This window comes from Parasteatoda tepidariorum, chromosome 3 (assembly GCF_043381705.1).
Source record: "Parasteatoda tepidariorum isolate YZ-2023 chromosome 3, CAS_Ptep_4.0, whole genome shotgun sequence".
NCBI lineage: Eukaryota > Metazoa > Arthropoda > Arachnida > Araneae > Theridiidae > Parasteatoda > Parasteatoda tepidariorum.
This window is the reverse complement of record NC_092206.1, coordinates 85800646-85824599: the sequence shown is the minus strand read 5'-3', so window position 1 is coordinate 85824599 and position 23954 is coordinate 85800646. Positions and strand designations below refer to the sequence as shown.

At 28.8% G+C, this 23954-nt stretch overlaps 1 protein-coding gene across 1 annotated transcript in view; it reads left to right on the top strand.

Moving 5' to 3' along the window:
- LOC107436845 (5'-3' exoribonuclease 2 Rat1) overlaps positions 1 to 23954 on the top strand; it is an 89145-nt gene that overhangs the window by 31770 nt on the left and 33421 nt on the right. Inside the window, 4 exon segments of the mRNA XM_043047471.2 lie at positions 435 to 491; positions 1965 to 2033; positions 3715 to 3867; positions 4386 to 4477. Of these exon segments, the coding sequence (XP_042903405.1) occupies positions 435 to 491; positions 1965 to 2033; positions 3715 to 3867; positions 4386 to 4477 (371 nt within the window).

Here is a 23954-nt window from a genome sequence, read left to right as displayed (position 1 = left end):
CTTTAGTATAATTTTTTAAGTAATATTTTCAGTTTTATTATTAACTCCTTAACAATCGGTACATTTTTAAGAAAACGGTCGTTTAGTGCAAGCATGTTTCAATATCGTCTGTGAGTCATTAGTCTTAGATTGCGGATTAGTCTTAGATAGTTGTGTAGTTTAAAGGACATCAAAAAAAATTCAACTAATCATCTTTAAAATAATCTATAGATAAAAGGTCAGAAAATGTTCTTGGAGTCCCCCCCCCCGCCCACTCTTTTATGTTTAGAGGTTTAAGAGTTTATTTATTTCAAATGGCAGAGGTAATTGGTTTAAGAGTTTTAGTTTATATTTATTAAATAAATCCTTAATACTTTGCTTGAACTGATTTAATTTCTCTTTGTTTATTTAGTCCTTTTTTTGAAACTAATAGCTTTTTTTTTATTCTATTGCAGTACAATTAAGAGTCCTCTACAGGCTTTGCCAGACATACCAGAAAATGCAGCAGTGTGGTAAGTTGGCCTTTATTGCATCATTAAAATAAATGATAAACATTTCATGGAATAAAACACATCAGGAAATAAAATGAGTTTAGAAGTGTGTTGTGTGTCAATGTTGTAAAATGGAACTAATTATTTTAAATTTAAGGAACATTAAGTTGTTGTTTCTTTCTATTTTTTGTATTTTACATTTTTGTTTTTGCAAAAGTAGTTTATAGGGCATAGAATAACAAGTTGAATTAAAAAGTTAATATGATATATGAAATAAACATACGTTTCTTTAAAAATTTCTCTCTTTTTTAAAATAAAAAATATTTTATTTAATGTTTTTTTTTCTTTCATTAATCTTAGTGTAACTAGCAAAAAAAATTTAAAAAGTGTGAAAGGTATTAAAGAGGTATACAGAAAGCCTTCCTAAAATATTGAATACATTTCTGTTTCTTGTCTCTATATTTAAACCATTCAAATTTCTCTACTGTCAAGATTGAGTTATAAAAAATCATTGTTTTTACTTGTTATGGGAGGGTCGAAAATTCTGATTGTTTGTATAAATTTTTTAATTAGACAAAATACAATGAACTCTCGCTACTACGATATCTGCTGCAACAATAACTCCCTCTATTACGATAATGTTTCATGGTCCCTTTAAACTTGCATATGAATTAAATTTATCCTCCTCTAAATATTACAATATCCTCTGAAGCAATAAACCCACGTAAAACGATTTTGTTTCCAAATTTTAACCTTAGTTTCTCGGTTTTCTATTGGTTTTCAAATAATGTAAAACAAATTATTTTATTATCTTTTGCCATTTTTTCTAACAAGAGAAGACTCACTGCTGACCATCCCAAGAGCTTCCCTTCTTAGAATTGCCTCACTTATTTCTTAGGAAGTCACAGATGTAACATTCTTATCTGATTTCATTTCCTACATGTTAAAAGATTATCATGAGTCACAAATGACCATGATCATCACAATAACACACCATTCACAAATGAAAATCATTTTCGTGCATCAATGCATACTTTGTTAGTTGACTTAACGGTTAGTAAAAAAGAAAGAAAAAAAAAATACCGGATTATTTTCAATGAAAACGATTTTCAGGGTATGTTAAAGATCTTATTTTCTGAATTTATTTCAATTGTTTTTAATATTTAACCATAATTAACACTCTGCAAACTAATTTTTTACATAATATATAAATATATTTATTGTTAATATTAAAAAAATCTTATTATTTTTATAATCTTTTAATTTTAATAACATTAAAATTAAAGAAAATCTCATTGTGTCACCAAAGTATGTAGGCCCTTGATATAACAATATATCCTTCTACAACAATATAGTTATTTGGTCCCCTAAATATTGTTGTACCGATGTTTTACTGTATTATTTGCTTAAATATTGAATAAAATTTTTGTGTAGAGTTAGAATTGTATATATTTTTCTCATTACAAAATATTACACACATTTAATTTATTTTAGTATCAGTTTCATCGATCCACAATACCCAGATGGATTTATTTTTCCTGCAGAGAGATTAAAGACAGCTGTGTAAGTTTAATTTATTTGAAATATTATCAATATCATCTAATGATTTTAAAGTGCACATTTTGTTTTTAATTATTAATATCTTTATAATCTCTATTTTATTTATATATTCATGCAACATAGTTATTTTTATATTTTGTTCATATTCGGTTTTGTGACTACGAGTTATTTTTAAGACTATTATTGTTAATAACTGAAGTGTTAGAATTTAGTCATTTAAAAATATTTTTTATTTACAAGAGATAAAAATATTAATTAGCATTAAAAAGAAGCTTAAAGCTTCTCAGGTTTATAGGTTACTAAGCAAAGAACTAGTAAATTGTATCTCAGTGCTGAACATTTTTGTACTGGAATGCAAAATCTCTACAGCCAAAAAGGATAAAATATCAAAAAAGAGTTTTAATTTCATTCCATCAAACGATGGGTTTTGTGTCCTTCACTTAGGATGTTTAGTAAATTGCACTTATTAATCCATTTGTTTGTAAATGATGTTGTACTGCTGAACATTTTTTCTACCAAATAGTGGAGAAACAAAAGAAAAATTCAGCTGGAAAAGCTTCAATATTAGTCTTCAACAATTATAAAACAAACTCACAAGCATTTAAGGAGCTCAATGCTTATGTAATTAAAATTGTTAAGTGAGATTTTGATAACACTGAAACTTTTGGATTTAAGAACATTACTTTATAGCAAGTCTTTAAATAGTTAGTTTTTTTTTTAATACTTTTTGATGTTTATTTACATTTTAAAACTGATTTTCTGAAATTAAGTGGAATATTCTTTAATATGTTCTTCAACTAAGCTCCTCAATTATAACATGCTATAGGGTAATCCGACTAGGGAATGACCAATTAACCCCAACTAGCCATTATTATAAAATCCATAATATTTTTAAAATCTGTAAAATTTGCTGAATGACAGTACCTATATGTTAGTTGTAAAATGCTTTCATCCTAGACTATATATACATTTAATTTGTAATTATGCATAATAAACTGTATTCTGTTGCAAGTTAAGAAAAGGCCATTGCGGAGTAGGATTTAAGTAATCATCTGCAACTGCATATAGTTCTGTTTTATTTCACTATCAAACTGTACAAATATGCTTTCAAAACAATATTAAAATTTCAAAATTAAACAAGTCAGACATATTTTGATAAAGAAGGTGAACATTCAATTGAAAAAGAGACAGCTACACGACATTGCAAGAGCATTGAAATTGATTGGACCACTAAAAATGGTGCATCTTATGCTGACATGCCCATAAAAATTAAATGCGAGGTAAAGAAATGTTTTATTTTGTTTTCCTGGTGAGGAAAATTGTCTGCAAGAAGCACTATTTACTATTTTTTCATCAGTTTCTTTAAATGCAAACAGAAAGAGGTATATTTCTTACAATTTGTAGATAATTTTATTTATTCTTATTACTTGTTAGTTAATAACTTATTATGAATAAGAAGCCAAGCAAAAGGGAGTGTGCACAACGTTGTTTCAAGAGTTGGCGATAATGATATTCATTTGCCCTGTAAGCTTGGCATCCATTTGGCTTGAACTTAGATGCAAACAGGCTCTCTCCATAATTATAATGTTTTTTTCTTAACTTGAAACAGAGTATAGTATATATTTTATGAAAGCAATAGTTTTGAAAAATTTCTTTTAATTTTTGTGTTTGTATTTATTTTTAGTGATCCTCCAAACGTTTTACAACCAGGCCAAATGCCTGTAGAGGATTTTAGAAGTTTGTACAAAAGCAATCGCAGCTTTAGAAGACCCCAAGTGGGCATGGCACCATATAATAAAAGAGTTTCTTTAGATTCTGGTGGTCATAGAATGCTAAAGTAAGTTTTCAAATATTTCTGTTTGTTCCATATAAAATATTTTCTTAGCCATTCTATCTGTACATACACGAATACGCGAACTGAGGAGCCAGAGAAGAAGAAAAAATTGAATCTGCTAAAAAGAGACATGAATGAAATGAAAAAAAAAATTCAGCTATTATTTTTTTAATTATTAATTTTTTAATAAAAATAGTCATCCATATTAATTTATTTTTAAAAAGTTTTTTTAGTTGCATCGTTAAAAAATTAAACAAAAAAAAGTGATTTTCCTTAGTGTATGAATTTTACAATGTATTTCTGTTCTATTTCATAGGAATGAAACTATTTCATAGTATTTTGATATAAACTTTTTTTTATTTTTTTCCCCTTATTCATTTATTTAACTTTAAATATTTAACTTTAAATATTTATCTTATTTTAAAGTTCAAAACTTTTATGCCTTCCATTTTTTTATTAGAATTGAAATTCTCTTTTTTGTTGTTCTTATTATTAATGCACTTTCTTTTTTTATAACACAGTCGTAGTTTAGGGAATCAAGGTTATGGAAATGTTCCACCTCCTGGTGGATATGGAAGACATGATGGATACTCTAGGCATCATCAACAATCAAGTTAGTATTTTTTCTTTCTTTTTACTGTGCATTGTAATGTTTCTGCATTAAAAACGGGTACAAAAAATAATGTTATGCATATTTTGTGGTTGGTGATAAATTGCTATGGAGAGAAAATTGATAGTAATTATTGACCGTTTTAGTTTTCTTTGTTTACAAAATAATCTAGAAGAATTTAAAAATTTCTCTCCATGTAAACAGTTAGCTACAAAGGAGTGTATGTTTTAATTCATCAAGTGTACACTAAAGTATGTAGTTTAAAATTACTGAATTTTCAACAAGCTTATGAAACAGACTGTTAGAGTTAAACTTATGTCTCTTGTTGAAGGCATTTTATTTTTCCATAACTGAGTGCATGTTTGTTTGGCACGCAACATCCTATGAAATGTTTGAAATTGGGAATTTTTTGTATTTGCCTGGCAGTTGAATTATTTAAAAGGTAAAAAGTGAAATTCTCCTAGATGATTTTGGAACATGAAAAGAACATTTGCAAGGATAACATTTTGCCATTTTAAATTAAATTTTTGTAGTCTTGGTACTAGTTTTTTTTTTTTCATCTTTATTTAATTTTTTTTTCTTCACCTTTTTTTAGTCTTTTTTTTCTTTATGATTTTATTTCTGTTTCATTAATATTTTTTTTTTTGCACCACCCTCATGTGATGTTTTATGATGGCTTGATGTTTAATCATTGTTCTTGGACACAAAATATATAGTAAATTGTACAGAAATCTAAATGATAAACAATTACAATCCTATTAAAAAATTATATCAAAAGTTTTTCAAAAAAAAAATCAGGACTATAGTTGTCATCTAAGTTAGACATTTGAGACTTTCTGAAAAAAATGTTTCTTTGTGATTTTTTTTAATTAAAAATTTAAAAAAGCTAATTTAATTTTTACGAAAAGTGTTTTACAACAATATTCCAAAAGAAAGAGTAAGCTTAATATTTTACAATTGAAAAATCATCATTGATATTTCATCATTTAGATATTAATTTTCCTGTGCTTAAAAAGTTTTCTTAAAGTTTGATTAGTTTTGCTTAAATTTTTTTTGTTTAAAGATTTTGTTAGTAACAAAACAAATACCAGATGCTTCTTTGTTACTTTTAATTTACATTTTTTTAAAGTAATTTAAAATTTCTTATTGATTTAAAATTTGTAGTAATTCTGCACTCTTTATGTCTATACTTCACAATTCTGACATTTCTTTAGTTTTTGAACTTTGAAGAATACCTTGAATTTTTTTTTAAAAAAAAAATTCGCCTTATACATGCCATATATAACATGTATCTTTTATTTTAATCTAATTTTTGATTAAATATCATCGATATAAATCAGGGTTGGGTTTTTGACGTCAAAAAGTGGTTTTTGACATGACAAGGGTATAATACTGGTTTAAACCGTCAAAAACTGGTCAAANATCAGAAGTAAAATTGCACTATCATCGATATAAATGTTATTAGCATTCCAGTTTGTTTTGTAATTTTTTTTAATATTTGTAGTACTCTGGTTTGCATGCAAATTTAATTATTTATTTGGTAATTTTATCATTGCTTGAATTAAATGTAATTATTTGTCATCATGCTATAAAATAAAATAAATTTTATAAGTTTTAGAATGATAGATCTAAAAACCTATTTTCTTTAATGAGCTATTTTATTTTTTCTTAATTTAGTGGAATTGTGGACAAAAGATTTTAGAAATTAATATTAATTACATCTAATTTGATGATTAATTAATTATCTGAGAATTTAATTTGGTACCTCTACATTTTAAAGCTATTTTTTAAAAAAAAAAAATCATATTCATGCAAGTTGATTGAAAAAAGCTATAGAAAAATTTAATTAAAACTAGCTCATTCAGAACAAGCATATTTTATTATTATTATTTAGTTAACTTTAAATCTATTTAACTAAAATGTTGCTAAGTTAAAATTTACTGTTTTTTTCCCCTTATTTATAAAGACTTACAAAAAAAATTTATTTTTACACATTTGCTTGAATTACATTTAAAGTTTAAGTTTTTGTCTCCTAGTGTTTTATCGAAATAATTTCTATACTTTACTTACCTTTTAAATACTTTAGAAGAATCTAGAATAGTAGAAAGTCAGAATAAGAATACTGCAAATAACTTACATTAATCACACTAGATGTCACTACCAATGCTTGTAATGTAAAAGCATGAAATAATTTTATTTTATTTTTTATCTATTGCTTTTTTAGATGTCTTTTAAACTAGTATTCCATAAAACTGCATTAGCCACCTAATTCTTCAGTTCTAATTCCCTTTGTAAAACTTAAGAGGTCTAGTTTACATGAAACCAATTGAGCTTATTAACTTCAAAAATACTGTTACTTATTAGTTTTTATGCATATAAATATTTTTGACTTGATGTTGCCTCCTTTGAAGGTTATTGCCTGTATAAAATTATGTAACCATTAATGCCTCCTACCAATTCTTTGAAAATATCGCATTAAAATTCCTTAATTTAAGCATTCTATTATTATTCATATAGCCTATACTTATCTGCATAACTTTGCAAAATAGAGAATTACTTAATAAAAAAAAATGACGAATGTCTCTATGGGAGATGCTCTTAATCATAACATAAAATATCTCTTTTTAAACAATACCATTGAGTGAAAAAATCATTAGTACCATTAAAATTAATTTTGCAATTTTCAAATCAAATTATGTATATGCATGATGAAAGCTAAAAGAGAATTAATATAAATCCTCTATGAATTGAGATATATGTATATGCTTTTTGCAATGATATACCATTAGTTTCCAAAAACATATTTGCAAAACAGTGATGATAATAAGCATCTTTAGTTTTAATTGTAACTTTTCGAGTAAATTGTGAGTTTTTCATAGTAATATAATGTTGAAAAATTAGTGGGTGCACAACCGTTTTGAGTGAAGGGCCACATGCACAACAGATTGACCAACGAAATGCCATGTGCAAAAGCATTTAAATAGACATGTTGACAGTAATTGTTATGTAACAGGGGTCTGTATAGGTTTTTCTAAAAGGTACCTATTTTGTGAAAATTTAGACATAATTTGTGAAAAATTAAAAATTATATCAAAAAATAAACACAAAAATATGGATTTATCGTTTCTTAAGGGATACAAAAATAACATTTTGAGAAAAAGTATTTTGTGAAACTACCGTTTCTCCTAAAGTTGAATTTGTGAAGGTACTGCTAAACGGTAGTAAATTCGGTCTGGACAGATCCCTGTATAAGCTATCATTGTCCTAGGCACTAAATATCAGTTAGCCTTGTAATATGCTAGCATAGAATTTAATACTTTTAAATGTTTAAAATTAGAATCTGTAAAGCTGTTTACTTAGAAAATAAAACAGAATCAGAAAATCATAATCAATTTATCTGAAAAAAAAATTGAAATAATTAAAAGCCATGGAAAAATTAGCGTTTTTTTTTATCACATTAATAAATAATAAAAAGTTCATTTAAACATAAATTGTAACATTGAATTATTTTTCATAGAATTAAATTTTAAAAAAAATAAGTATCCTATTTATTAAAATAAATGCAAGTTAAGTACTTTGATTTAAAGAAGTTAATAGCATTAAAAATGATTAAAATTAAATGATTAAAAATGATTAAAATTAACATTAATTTTAAATAAATTATAAGAGGCAGGGGCTGAGAGAGGAAAGAAAAGGAAAGAAAGCATTAATTTTGAAGGAACTATTTTCCTTAATAATAAAAAAACTATTAAGATACTTGTTTACAACTCTTTATGACCAAGACTTTTTTAACATGACTCTTACTATTTACAATTAATACACATATATATTAACAATTAATTAAAGTTTACATTACTTTATAATACTTATCTTGATTACATTTTTTACAGTTAAAATTTAATGATATGCAAATCATTTCCTAGCATATGATCTTAGGAATATGTAAAATGCATGGGTAGAAAATGGTTTAAAAATTTCCTATTGGTTATCCTGCAATTCGCTCAAAAATTTTTAAATATTGTAATAATTTTATCTACTTGATCACGTGGTATCTTTTTGTGGCCAATTAATGAAAATTTTATGATTTTGTTTAAATACTGCTCCTTAATTTTGAACATGTCGAATTCATTGCTGAATTCTTTAGACAGAAGCTGTTGTTGTTAGCAGTATTAAACTTAGGGCAAATAACTTAATCAGTTTCGGAATTTGTTCCAGTTTTTGCTCTTCCTTTACCTGATTTTTAAATCACGTGAATACGAATACCCAAGCATTATTTTTAAATCTCTTGAATACGAATTGCTGTGTGATTTTTAAATTGCATGAATACAAATTGACATGTGTGGTTTTTAAATAGCGAGGAGAAGACTCACAAAGTATGATTTTTAAAACTCGTGAATATGAATCTCGATATGTGGTTTTTAAATCTCATGAAAACGAATTGCGATGGATGATTTTTAAATCTGGTTAATGCAATTTTCAAATTTTTAGATTGCTTGAATATGAATTACAATGTGTGACATTTAAATTGCGAGAAGAATCAAAACGTATGATTTTTAAGACGTGTTAAATAGGAATCGCGATATGTGATTTTTAAATCATGTGACAACGAAAAAGAATAGGTTGGGTAGGTATTGATAAACTTGCACATATATTGAACTATTTTTCTGTAAACGGGACCATGTTTAATATAAATTTACACATCTCGTTTTTTTATTCTCTCAGAGAATGAAAAATGTCGTTTATGCAAAAGATACGTAATTACTTTTTAAAAAAAATTTGAAACAGAATCGAATTTCATGAGTTGTAATATTGTGTTAAAATATCAGGATAGTCAAAATCAGAAGTAAAATTGCATCAATAATTCGCAACGAAATTGGCACATACGAAGAGCGTCAAAAGTTAACTAAAATTCGAAATTCGTGTATCCTAATAATGTCGTATTAAAAAATATTGGGATTTTCAAAACTCTGCGTAAATCTGTGGCGTTAACCTTAAAAAAATATCGATCGAAAAACTACATTAACCGAGATTGGGTACATCAAAAACTTTAATGCACAATTTCCAATTTTTTTTTATTCTTAGAAAAAGATTTTTTTTTTTCATTTTGTTCAAGTTGCTGCCGCTGGCTGCGCAACAAGAGTAGGCGGGGCCCCGGTTGTACACCCCCAGATTATCCTCTCCCCTCAAACTTTATGGTGTATTAAGCAATTAATTTTAAGGATGATATGTGTATTTTACTAATTTTTATCTTTGTTTTCCATTACAGTAGCCCTCTTATTACATAACTCTTCATAAGAAAAAAAAATTTTATAACAAAGGTCATTTTAGAACGGGTTTCCAACATGGGCTTTAAACAAAAGCATACAGTAAAAATTTCTTAGTTTACTTTTTGGCCCAGTGCAGGAAGAAAAATGTTAGACAACAACTTTAAACTGTTCTTAAGTATACTGTTCAGGCTCTGTGGACCACTACAAATTTCTAATATATGAGCTATTTATAGCTATAAATAAGATGGTTAGCCCCTGTCTGGAGAAGCTGATAAAATAATCCCAGTAAGATCGTACCATTCACTAAATAGTTGTATGATATTAAAAAAGTCTTAGGTACTTTGAAAGTTAGAAAGGTGTTTCCTTGGATGAAAGACATTGAAACTAGTATTTGGTAAAGGCTGTCATGGCCTGTTTTGTTGGTGCAGAAAAAGAATTACACTAACTTATTATTAAGGATGTTTTATGAAGCCCTTTCATATAGGAAAATAAAGTTGAAGTTTAAGTGCTTTAAACTTGAAGTAACTATTTTAAAGAGAAATTTATTAGAAGGAAGGAAATGGAGTGAAATTTATTGAAAACTAGCAAATATTTTAACCCTTTGCGCTTTGAGTACTTTAATCATTATTCAAGCCAACATAAGCACTAAATCATTTGCAATGCATGTCACAGAATGGTCGATACGAATTCCCTACCTAGTTGCACCGACCACAATACTGAACTATCATAAGTTAGAGTCTCCTTGCCATCAGGCTAACCATGGACGGTTTTCCTCTCCAGGTAAAGCAAATGCGAGACCTATTTTAGTCCTATCAAAAAGTCCTCCAAAGGCAAATTTTTCCCAATACATGATCCAGGACTTCCCTTGTCTTCTGGATTGTGTTCAAAATTACAAGGCTACGGAGTTGAACATTGGTAGTCTTAAAAACTCAAAATTTGAACGGTTGTTAAGCGATAATTATAAAATATAAAAATAAAATACCTATCACAGAATTTTGATTTAACCCATTTTAAAATTTAAGATTAAGAGACTTTTGGAAGGAAAAAAAAATTTGTGATTTTTCCCCCCTTCAGAGGGAACATAGCAGTGCAAATAGTTAAATAGTAAAAAAAAATTTTTTTTTTTTAGGAAATTACTAATTGAAAAAATTGTTAAAATTAATTAATCATTATCAATCTTTTTTTTAAAATTTGCAAGTAATATTAAAGAAATCATTTCATAAATGCTTTTGATTTTTAAAAATTGTAACTTTGCTTCATGCTGAAATTTTATGTCATTTTTATAATTAAAAGAGAGCGTAAGCTGAAGGCAGATAAAACTTATATTTTCAGTCATAAATAACTTTAAAACTCATAACAGCTATAAAAATAGCATACTATTTGCTAAAAAGCTTTATTTCATATGATAGCAGAACCTTTGAAGAACAATGTAGTTTTTCAATTTTCATTACTGCCTTTAAGAAACATAATACGAAAGAAGATTTGGTCTACGAAAAGAATTTTCCTTACCTAGGAAAGGAAAAATAAAAATATTGGCAGAGTGGTTCTAAATTACATATTTGCTACTGTCTTCTCAGTTATTGCTTGCTTGAATATTTAAGAAGTATCGCTGCTAAATAATGTTATATGAAATTATATAATAGTTATAGAATAATTTATATTAAGTTAACTTCATATAAACTATTTAACAAGTCTATTAACGAAATTAACTTTTTTAAGTTTAAAGCTTTTTTTTTAATTATGAAGTTTAAAATTAATTTATGAATTTTTTTATTAAAAAAGTAAAATATTTAAATCTTTTTTTATTCAAAGTTCTCTATTTTTAAATTGGTTAATGAATATGTATTAACTGTCTAAAATGAATGCAATATTTATTAGTTTCTGTTAAAAGTTATCAATTCAAAAATATAAATACATTTAATGTTCAAGTCTTTTTGATATCAACCACTACTGAAAAATATTGTACTAAATTTAAATACATCGCTTTTAGTGAAGCATAATTTTCAATTTTATTGACTAAAAAATTCCCTTAAATAATATGCATCGAAAATATTTAGATAGTATTACAAAATAGTTTTGCAAAATTTATATTATCTTGTATATCTACTGAATTTTTATTCGAAATTTAAATTGTCTATTGGGTTATTTCTTTTATTCCTGTTAGCAGCTATGTATATAGAAAGCCACCACCTTTTGAGTGTGAAGATCAAGCTTAAATTTCCTACTAAACAGAAAACATGCTTGACATTATTTTGAATTTAATGATAATTTAAAATAAGATTGGTGGATGGGTTAAAGTCTGGCTAAAATGTCTTCTTTCAAAATTTTATTTATTTGTTATCAAAAGCTATAGATTATAGCTGGAGATTTACAACCATAATCAGGGGTCTGTTTAGAGGAAATTTGGGTCCGTTAACTGACCCTTCACAAAATATTTTAACTTAAAAACGGACCCTTCACAAAATAATTTATCTTTTAATCGGACCCTTCACAAATTTGTTTATCTTCATTATTGATTTGTTAATCAATAAACCCTTCCCAGGAAGGGGGGAGGAAGAAAGACAGATGTAAACGAACTAAATTTTGTCTTCCGCGGACGCTTCTTCCTTTATTCGTCCGAAATGAATATTTTGCGTTCAGCAGTATAGATTAAATACCAAAGGTTTGTATGTTGCATCGCTAATTTAGTAGCTGCAATTGCTGTTTATTTTTTAAATTATAATTTTACAGTGTTGAGCATAATCTTGTATGTCTTTGCAATTTAAAAACTCCTTGAATTTTTTTTTGCAATAACGGACCCTATTTACACAAATTCACAAAAGCAGACCCTGGTTGAAAGAATTGACTTAACGTTTATTTTATATTCACAAATTACGAGTAATTTTTTTCACAATTTTACAAAAACGGACCTTACACAAAATGTCTGGACAGACCCCTGATAATTAATAATTTAAAAAAAAAACAAAGATAAGGGTGTAGAGCAAAAAAAAATGTTGCTTTAGTTCGTGCAAGAATGAATAGCAATGAAAATCAGTTTTGAATTTATGAACTTTGTTTAAAGGGTCTTGAATAACAAATTTTAAGTTCCCATTGATAGATTGCTTTTTTTTTTTTTAAATACCGTAAAAAATATTGGTTTTGCATAAAATTTTCTAGAAGACCATACCATATATACTTATCGGTGTTATGAGTCGATTTTTCAACCGCCACCCTCCCCCCCCCCAAAAAAAAAAAATCTTAGGAAAATCAGGATTGACTTATGCCCCGATAATAAAATCGTGATGGCGATATAAAGAGATAGATATAAGCAACGAGATATATATGAAATATTTTCCCCTTTCATAAACTATTTATAATAAAAAGTAAACAATTAATTTTGCATTTTCTCCCATTAAATTTTTTTTACATATAAAGATTTTTTAGAAACTATATTTTAAATTATGTTCAGAAAAAAATATTAAGAATGAATAAGAAAAGGATAAGATAATTTATTCAAGATTATTTCGAAAAATAAAACGCAAAGAAAACTTTTAAAACATACAATAAATCTACAAATTTAAAAATTCCAGAGCATCATCATCTGTATTAGATTCGATTACGTTAGCAATGACTTCATACGAATAAATGAATACTACATCATCCTCATCTGCTGTGTCTCACGAAAAAATGGCTTCAAAAATGTTCGAAATTCCATACTTTTGAAAAAATGTTACAGTAACATTTGAATCCACATTTTAGTACGCATCTAGTATAATTTAACATATGAAGCCTATAAGAGCAGCACAGAAATGTCTTGATTTGGATGTGAAGTATTTTTAACTTAAAAAATTTTTTGAACTTAATAATTGTTTTTGTGTATTTAAATTTGTTGAATTTTTTTTTCCAGCGTCGTATTATACACTCGACATATCAGAAATTTGCTATATCTTAATCAAAAATAGAGGGTCGACTTATACACTGAGATCTACTGTATTTGGGCATAAGATTTTTTTTGTTTGAACGTGTAGTAATGAAAAACTGAAAAAAAGTTGTTTTTAAGCATACACCTTCGCAAAGTAGTGCTACTGTATTTTTCTTTGTAAAAATATTTAGATATTTTACTGGTAGAAAAGTAGTTACACTTAAATACCCAAGCATTATTTACGAATATCAGTAAGAGTACTCTTACTAATTTTATTCCATAAACAGTTCTTCGTGTATTCCTAGTACCCAATTTCTCCGACGGTTAAGTTGTATTTTATACTTTTTCCAGAAAGCACACGAAATTTACTGTTTTTGTATGAAATGTCGCTTTCTACTTATGTAATTACTTGAAAGATGACAATATTTTTATTTGATATTTATTATTTAAAAATAGATGTCAAAGGTTTAATAATTTGCTAAGGAATCTATTAGATCTAAATCAGTAAACGGTTTATTTTTTGTATCGTGTTGTATTAAATATTAATTTATATAGTACATAGTATAATTTATATAACACAGAATTTATAAATTCTCTTATTTATAAGCCCCAAAGCTCCATTTTATGGAAATTGCTCAAAGTATGTGAAATTTTGAAAAGCCCATCCGCCTTTCTACCAAAAAAGGAAAAAAAAACGGTCTTAAAAATCAAATTAATTTTAGATATGCTGAGGGAATTTCTTTTTATAACTCAATTTCAATCTCATAAATATTGTAGCAAAACATACCTAAAAAAAGTTTCTCTGTAAAGCAATTTTCATGTGTTTTAAAAATCTAAACAAAAATGTTCAAAATGATCGCTACTGTATCGAGGCTGCCACCTGATGCATATAGTTTTCTTTCCACTTTTATGGAAATATTCACATTTTCACCACTAGGGAGAAAAAATAGACTGCCAACCACTCTTTTTTTCGACTTCAAGACAACCAGTAGTGTTGCTGTGATTTTTGCACTTCTTGCTATAATACAAATCATGTAGCGTCACCGTCATTATAGCTAATGAATTTTGAGCCGATAACTTTTTTACCTACCACCAAAGTAATCAAGACTCGTTTGCAGGGCTGATTGTGCTCCGGAAAAATCCAGATTTCCGGATTTTTCGCTAACAGTGATCCGGAAGTTTCCGGAGATCGAAGTTCCAGATGTTTCAAAAAATCATTGATCGCAGAAGTTTCCGGTAATCAAATTTTTAAAGGAGGAACTTAGAAACACAGTTTTATTTTATTTGTTTGTAAGGGAGAGCCAGATACTTTATAAGCTTATACTCATGATTAATATTCATTTTTTATCAGTAAATAGTTATTATCAAGTACTCAAGAAAGAAAGACATTTTTTGCAAATTTTAATTACCTCTCCAGGTCATCATAGGTATGTGTAAAATTTGAAATGTATATTTAAGTAAACTAAGAAATATTGAGAAAAAGGAAGAAAAAAAAAATTTCAATTTAAACTGGTTTTTTTTTTTTTTTTTTTTGAAGAAATTTTCCGGAATTTTGGCTTGGGCTCACAATCACCCCTACGTTTGTACCAGCAAATTATTTTATGATTTGCAAAAGTTTTCACTTCCTCAAAATCATATTCTTAAAAAAAAAATTGGCGAAACAATCAATTTAAATTAAAATAACAAAGAATTTATCGAGCGTGCACTTCAATGCTTTCTTTTTCTTATATAATCGTTTATTATTACAGTAACTTTTGAACGTCATTTTAAACCAGAGCTAAAAAAAAAAAAAAACTACTAAAAATGAATAATTTTTACATCTCCGGAACGATAAAATCTTTCCGTCATGGGGAACTTTTCAGCAATCTATTAAATACCCTGAAGGTTCTTTTTTAATGAAAACATCGGCCGTAGAAGTGAAAAAAAAGTATTAAAAAAGAAAAAAAAATATTCCAAAAGTTTTCGGAAGGAGGGGGGGGGAGTCCCTAACAAACCTAAACGAAATGTGTAAGTTTGTTAGCGGCTTTCCTAAGCGTGTCTTCCATGGCCTTCGGGAGCACATTTTCCTCCCTCCCCCTTTAGTTGGTCAGCTCTGCTATGCACACATACGACTTAGGCTTTATATAGATATAGCGATGCATATCGCGGAGTGGGGGTGGACTACAGAGTAATTATTAATTAACCGGGGAGGTCCCGTCCATACACAACCGAAGCCACTTGAATATCGGGTGGGGGGGTAGATAAGGGAAGAGGGCGCAACCGTATTCCAAGGTGACTCACTGGTGGGACGGGTGCATGATGTTGCTAGCTGCAAGGCTGAATGGGCCGCCTCCGTCTCTGGTTAGCAACGGCATGTACCGCAGCTTAGGGCGCCCATCTCGAGAGCCCTTCTCCCTCCGAGACGCACGCCTCTGCCGCCCGATCGATCCCGTCCGCGCCCCTGGCGGTCGGAGCGCCCGATCATATGCTCTCCCTAATATGCCTGCCGTTTGGGATGTGTTGATTTGTTTGTTAGGTTTATTCTGCCCCTTTTATTTATTTGTTTTTATTATTGCGCCCCGGCTTATTTTCTGGCGAGGAGAAAGAAAGGGGCGTTTGTATTAAATTGGCTACATAAAGGGCAATTAAATGACTCCCCCATAACTGAATTTTCGCTCGTATACACTGCGGGGTGTAAATTTTTTTTATTATTAATTTTGCTCCGAAAACGTCTTCGTTTTATTTGTTTCTGTATTTTTTTTATGTTTTGAATAAATTGTTTTATTTTGTTTTGAGGCTCGTGATCGGTTTTATGTGTTAGGTTTTTTTTTTTTTTTTTGAGATGGTTAAAAATATTTTTTCTTTGCTTGATTTCATTTTTCTATTCAAAGTGTTTCTCAATATGATATGTATTGAAAAATATCCGCATTTAATGCTGTTTGCCTCCTGAGAAAATCTGAGAATAAAATTTTGACTTTTTTTAAACCAATTGAAACTTTTATCCGACTCTTATTTATTGAAAAGTCTTAAAATAAGGGTATTGTAGAGTTTCAAACTACAATATTTAACTAAGTGCTCATATGTCGTAATTTCTTCTAACGAATCTTGATATTTTTGTGTTTTTGCTCTTCTCTCTATTTTTGTTCTTTAAATTCTAATAAGTATGCGAAAGATGAGAAATTGATTTCCTCTTATTCTATAAATCTTACTCTATAATGTTTTATGAACTTGACGAATTTATGTTATTAAAGTGAAATTTTTGAACTTATATTTTTTAATGTGAACCTTTATATTCTAAGATAAAATAGCGGTGGTTTTGTATATAGATTGCGTTTTTGAACAAATTGAAATGTTTTTGAATAAGAACATTGCATCAAACTAACTATATTTAACTAAGTGCTCTTATGTCGTGATTTCAACTATATTTAACTAAGTGCTCTTACGTCGTGATTTCAACTATATTTAACTAAGTGCTCTTACGTCGTGATTTCTTCTAACGAATCTTGATATTTTTGTGTTTTTTCTCTTCTCTCTATTTTTATTCTTTAAATTCTAATGCGTAAGTAAAAGATTAGTAATTGATTTCTTCTTATTCTATAAATCGCCAAGATGTTTTATGCATTTGACGAAATTATGTTATCAAAGTGAAACCTTTTAATTTATATTTTTTAAAGTGAAACCTTATATACTAAGATAAAATAGCTGTGGTTTTCTGTATAATTTGCGTTTTTTTGAACAAATTGTTTTTAAAGTGAAACTTAATATGCTAGGATAAAAATGCGAAAACAGCGATGACTTGTGTATAGATACCTAAGTTTTAATCCTTGTTAATGTATTGAAATGCATGACTTAAAAAGTATATTTATAATTAGTACTTTGAATTAACTTATAGTTACTTCTTGTAATTAAATATTTGAATTAATGCTTTTACCAGCGGTAGTTGCTTGTAAAATTACTAAGCTTTCGGTTGACCCGTCAATTGAGCTGACCAGCTTCCCTCCAAAACTCTAACACTGGTAGTAAAATTTCTAAACGCATCTTTGAAAACTCTTTGTTTTACCTTTCCAATTTCATATTCTGAGAACAGAAATACCCTCACAAGGATTCTCTAACAGAATTTTTTCTTCTTCAATATTTGGAAATGTATCAGAGGGAAATTTCAAATATCTGTTTAGAAATTTTTCTACGAGCTCTTTAGTTTTTCGAAGACGATGGTCAACTTACTTCAAATCAAAACAAAATAATGCTTTAATTTGATTTAAGGGGTAAAGTAAGCTCAAAATTGTTAATAAATGCATACAAATAAAATTGTCAAAAATATGCTTACATAATACTTCATTAGACCCTTTTACCAAGAGTGCTTTTTCAATTTTAAAATTTTGAACCTAAAGTATTTAAGCAAGACTTCAAGTTAGCTACTCATTTAGTATGTTTAAAGTTAGAATTATTTTATTGTTAACTGGTCTAATAAAAAAAATTACATTTTATAAATAAAACTCTACTGTACCTATGGAGCGTTCCTGACGTTTTACACTACATCAAGATAAGATCTGACTGCCATATTATTTAAAATATATATAAACAGATACACCTTTTCCGTTTGTTTAATCTTAACATCAAAATTCATTTTGATTTTTTGTATTATTGCCCCCATTGTTATGCTAATTGATCTGATTATTGCTCCTGACTAACTCCGTGCCCTTTTTTCTGTACAAGAAAGCAAAACTATTTGCATTCTCGAACTTCTCATACCTCCCCCCTTTCCAATTCTAGATTCACTCTCGTTCAATACCTCTTTTCTAGGCGTAATACTGAGCTCGAGTGATTCGAAAATAAAATACAAGGGGAAGAAGAAAAAAATCGGGAACAGTGATTTCGCCATCCAGAAAAGTTATCCTGCAGCGGTAATTGGATCGCTCTGATTGCGCCTGGCTTGCACTGAATAGATGCGGAGGAAGTCCAGTTGGCGTGTATTTTTCCGGAACAATAAAAATCTTGGCTATATATTTCTCATCGTAAACAAAAGCAATCTCTTTTTTTATTGTTGTCGGCGAGTAAGAAAACTGTTCGCATCGATTTCCGTTGAAACAACAGTTTTTCTTTAGTCTTCTTCCCCGTGTCGTTCATTTTTCTTTCAACCATCTTCAATCCTATTGCTTCTATTTCATTGACCGAATTCTCTCTCCCCTCCCCCCTTCTTTTTTTTTTCATTGTAAACAAATAAAATATTATTTTCTTTGGGGGGATATCTGGTAAGAATTCATTTTTTTTCTTTCTTCTTCTTAATATCAAGGTTTTGTTAGAAATATATATTTTATTTCATAAGCAGGCTTGCATTTTCGCTCCGTTGATTTTCTGTCTTGGAAAAAAGAGACAGTTTCTATTGAAAGTACATAAAAAAAAGCTAGAGGGATGGCATTTATTTATTTATTTTTCGATATTTTTATTTTGACTTTGTATCTATGTGGGGATGGTTATGATTTATACCAAATAACGTTTATCCTCTTCAAGAAAATTAGTTCCTATTAAAACGTTTATAATGTAGTTTAAATATGTTGTAATTTTAAGCATTTTGTCTTAATGCCGTTACCATTATTAATGGTATCTGATTGGATTATTTAAACAACTGAGGAGTTATCGAGATGTCATCGTGGGCTTGTGTACATAGGGCAAACTTAACGACTACTCAAACATCGACGTCCAAAATCAGGAACTCCACCGTTTTATCTATCGCTAATCATTGCTGAACAGAAGGACATAGGTTCGATTTTTCTTCACCTCATATCATTCATAAATGTATCTTGTACGTTGATCTGAATTCTTTTGGAGAGTTTCTGCGTCATCAAAAACAAGAACTTAGTGGAAGACTCTTTGAAACCCGCATTTGCTTTTCATGGTGAGAAAAATCACGGCAACCTTCCAAGGTTAGTTTGACGGCTAGGGGACTCTAACCCATGATATGTCTACCACTAAAGATATTTTACGTCAGCACTGTGGTCGGAGCGAGCCGGGTGCGGAATTCGTATCGACCAGCCATCTCTGAAATTCGAACCAGGTTCACCCTATTGAAAGGCGAACGCTTCATCTCCTGAGCCACTATGGCTTATCTTTAATTTATAATTTTATAACCCTCATCGAACAGCCGATCTTTATTTCAATAGTATGGCTTACGGCTCATTCCTTTTCTACAAAAAACTTCGATCTGTCATCTTTTATGATCACTTAACTTTTTACCTTTCGCCATCTTCACAAAGAGGACGAAATCTTCGAAGAAACGTATGGCAAATTTGCAAAGTGTGTTTTTACAATCTTCATAGTTGCTGCAATAGTTAAGCTATAATGTATATTATGTCAATTTATGAGCATTACAATTTAATTTATATACATTTTATCAATACGCATTTCAATACTACTCGAGAAATTACATTTGGAGGTTTTTATCAAACGAGATTAGGATTCAGTGACACAACAGTTATAAGTCCTTTATTCTATCTTGATTTCTAAAATGTATTAAAAAAATCAAAGAAAAAAGAAATTAAATGAAGAAAAACTGCAATATATTGATACGCATTTTTTTAATAATTTATTTTACTATTAATTAATCTTTTTAATTATTTTATATTATTACTATTAAATAATATTAATTGTTATTATTATTAATTTTGATGATACTATTTAATTTATCTGTACACTATTCTATTAATTTATTAATTTATCAATTTATTAATTTATTAATTCTATTATTTATTAATTAACTATTAATTTATCTGTACTCTACTCCTCGAAAATTACGTTTGGAGGGTTTCATCAAACGGGATTTTAAATTTCAGTGACACAGTTGCAAATTTGGTAGTTTGAAAATGCAACGAGGTTTAAATTAAGCAATAAATTAAAGAATCTCACCCTAGAAAGAAAAAACACATAGCAAAAAACTGTCTCTGTGATTCATATAGTTTTTAAAAAAGTATGTTAGTTGTTTTTTTTTTTTTTTTTTTTTTTTTTTTTTTTTTTTTTTTTTTTTTTTTTTTTTTTNAAGAAGAAAAAAATCGGGAACAGTGATTTCGCCATCCAGAAAAGTTATCCTGCAGCGGTAATTGGATCGCTCTGATTGCGCCTGGCTTGCACTGAATAGATGCGGAGGAAGTCCAGTTGGCGTGTATTTTTCCGGAACAATAAAAATCTTGGCTATATATTTCTCATCGTAAACAAAAGCAATCTCTTTTTTTTTATTGTTGTCGGCGAGTAAGAAAACTGTTCGCATCGATTTCCGTTGAAACAACAGTTTTTCTTTAGTCTTCTTCCCCGTGTCGTTCATTTTTCTTTCAACCATCTTCAATCCTATTGCTTCTATTTCATTGACCGAATTCTCTCTCCCCTCCCCCCTTCTTTTTTTTCATTGTAAACAAATAAAATATTATTTTCTTTGGGGGGATATCTGGTAAGAATTCATTTTTTTTCTTTCTTCTTCTTAATATCAAGGTTTTGTTAGAAATATATATTTTATTTCATAAGCAGGCTTGCATTTTCGCTCCGTTGATTTTCTGTCTTGGAAAAAAAGAGACAGTGTTTCTATTGAAAGTACACAAAAAAAGCTAGAGGGATGGCATTTATTTATTTTTCGATATTTTTATTTTGACTTTGTATCTATGTAGGGATGGTTATTATGATTTATACCAAATAACGTTTATCCTCTTCAAGAAATTAGTTCCTATTAAAACGTTTATAGTGCAGTTTAAATGTGTTGTAATTTTAAGCATTTTGTCTTGACGTCGTTACCATTATTAATGGTATCTAATTGGATTATTTAAACAACTGAGAAGTTATACATCAAGATGTCAGCGTAGGCTTTTGTACATAGGGCAAACTAAACGAGCACTCAAACATCGTCTCCAAGAACATCAAGGCTACGTCCAAAATCAACAACTCCACCGTTTTATTTATCGCTAATCATTGCTGAACAGAAGGACATAGGTTCGATGTGCAGGTACATCTATTATTGAAGAGTGATAATCTATAAAAATAAAGTCAATGTTAAATTTTCTTATTTTAGCAACTATTTTAGTTTTTAAATTTTACAACATATTTATTTCAATAAACATAATGTTTTTGTTTCGAGAAAACATATCTTCAAAAATGGTTAGATGATTATATATATCTTGCTACCACTTAATCTGTTTTATTGGCGCAAACCTGTAGATCTTTCTCCGGTATTCTAATTGTTTTTTTTTTTTTTTTCAATTTTAAGGAATTGTTGGCTGAAGTTTTTGATCTTCTTATCTTTATTTTATAACCGTCGTTCAATAGCCGAACCAATTTTGGGTTTACGACTACTAAGGCTCAATTCCGTAGCCTTGAAATTTTGTACACAATTCAGAAGACAAGGGAACTCCTGGATCAAGTATTGGGAAAAATTTGCCTCGTGGAGGACTTTTTGAAACCCGCATTTGCGTCACATGGTGAGAAAAATCACAACAACCTTCCAATGTTAGTCTGACGGCTAGGGGACTCTAACCCATGATCTGTCTACCACTGAAATTATTTTGCGTGAGCACTGTGGTCGGTGCGAGCCGGGTGCGGAACTCGTATCGACCAGCCATCGCTGAAATTCGAACACGGTTCACCACATTGTAAGGCGAACTCTCTATCTCCTGAGCCACTATGGCTTATCTTTAATTTATAATTTTATAACCCTCGTTGAACAGCCGACTTGATTTTGAGTGGCTTATCTTTATTTCAATAGTATGGCTTATTACTCATTCCTATTGAGGAAAAAACTTCGATCTGTCATCTTTTATGATCACTTAACTTTTTACTTTTCGCCATCTTCACAAAGAGCACGAAATCTTCGAAGAAACGTATTTGCAAAGAGTGTTTTTACAATCTTCATAGTTGCTGCTATAGTTAAGCTAGTATGTAGATTATGTCAATTTATGAACATTACGATTTAATTTATATACATTTTATCTATGCGCATTTCGATACTACGCGAGAAATTAAATTAGGAGGTTTTTATCAAACGAGATTAGAATTCAGTGACACAACAGTTTTAAGTCCTTTATTCTATCGTGATTTCTAAAATGTATAAAAAAAAAAACAAAGAAAAAGGTAATAAAATGACGAAAAAATTCAACATACCTGTACACATTTTTTTATTATCTATATTACTATTAATTAATATTATTTTATATTACTATAATTAATATTACTATTAATTGTTATTATTATTTTTAATGATACTATTTACTTTATCTGTACGCATCTCAATACTACTCGAAAATTACGATTGGAGGTTATTATTAAAGAGATTTTAAATTTCATTGACGCAACAGTTATAAGTCATTTCTAAAAATGACTATTTTCATTCCTGAAAAGTATTATTTTTTTTTTTTTTTTTTAAAAACAAAGAAAAAAAGTAATAGATGGAAAAAAAAGTACAATAATAGCTAAATTTTGATTTTAATTTATCAGTGTCATTTCATTCAAGTAGTATTAAAATGAATTCGGAAAAGTTGCATGTGCAATTGCAAATTTGGTAGTTTGAAAATGCGACATGGTTTAAATTAACCAATTAACTAAAGAATCTCGCCCTAGAAAGAAAAAATAACATAACAAAGAACTGTCTCTGTGCTTCATATAGTCTTTAAAAAAGAATGTTAGATGTTTTTTTTTTCTGCTGCTTACTTGTTTGTGCAAGTTATTTTGTGATTTCTACTATTTGTTTTTTATGCGAGAGGAGAAATTTTATTAGCTTTGTGACTACGTATGTGTGTTTTATATTATAAGAGTTATCTTTTGGGGATTTCTCACCCTCGTCCCAAATTGAATACCTTCGCTTACGTGTATTCTGCGCAGCACATCAGATCAATTTCGGTCTTCTACTGAGCTTGCGCAGAACAAACATAACGTTAACGTGCCGGATGCTATGTGAAAATGCTAAATCTCTTTATCATTAACTTATAATATTTGTGTTAAATCAATTGGGATCGTTTTAAGTAGTTGTTTATGCACAATAAGTTCCAATAACTAATTATTGTGAAGTTATCTTGATCAAAGCGGGGTATTCGATAATTAAAAAATATTAAAATTTCTACTTTTTAACGAATTAGAATTTAGCGAATATATTCAATTCGAACATTTAGTTTCCTTTTTACTTATTGTTAATTTGATTTTATTACGCTTTTCAACATCCTCGCTCAGATAATAAAAGACCTAGTAACTCTCCTCTATAGTATCTTTGAAATATTCAAGAAAAAGATGCCGCGTTGCAAAATAAAAGGAAGAAGAGGGGTGGAAAAAACGATAGGCTGTTATTGGATCTCTTCGAATCCACTCG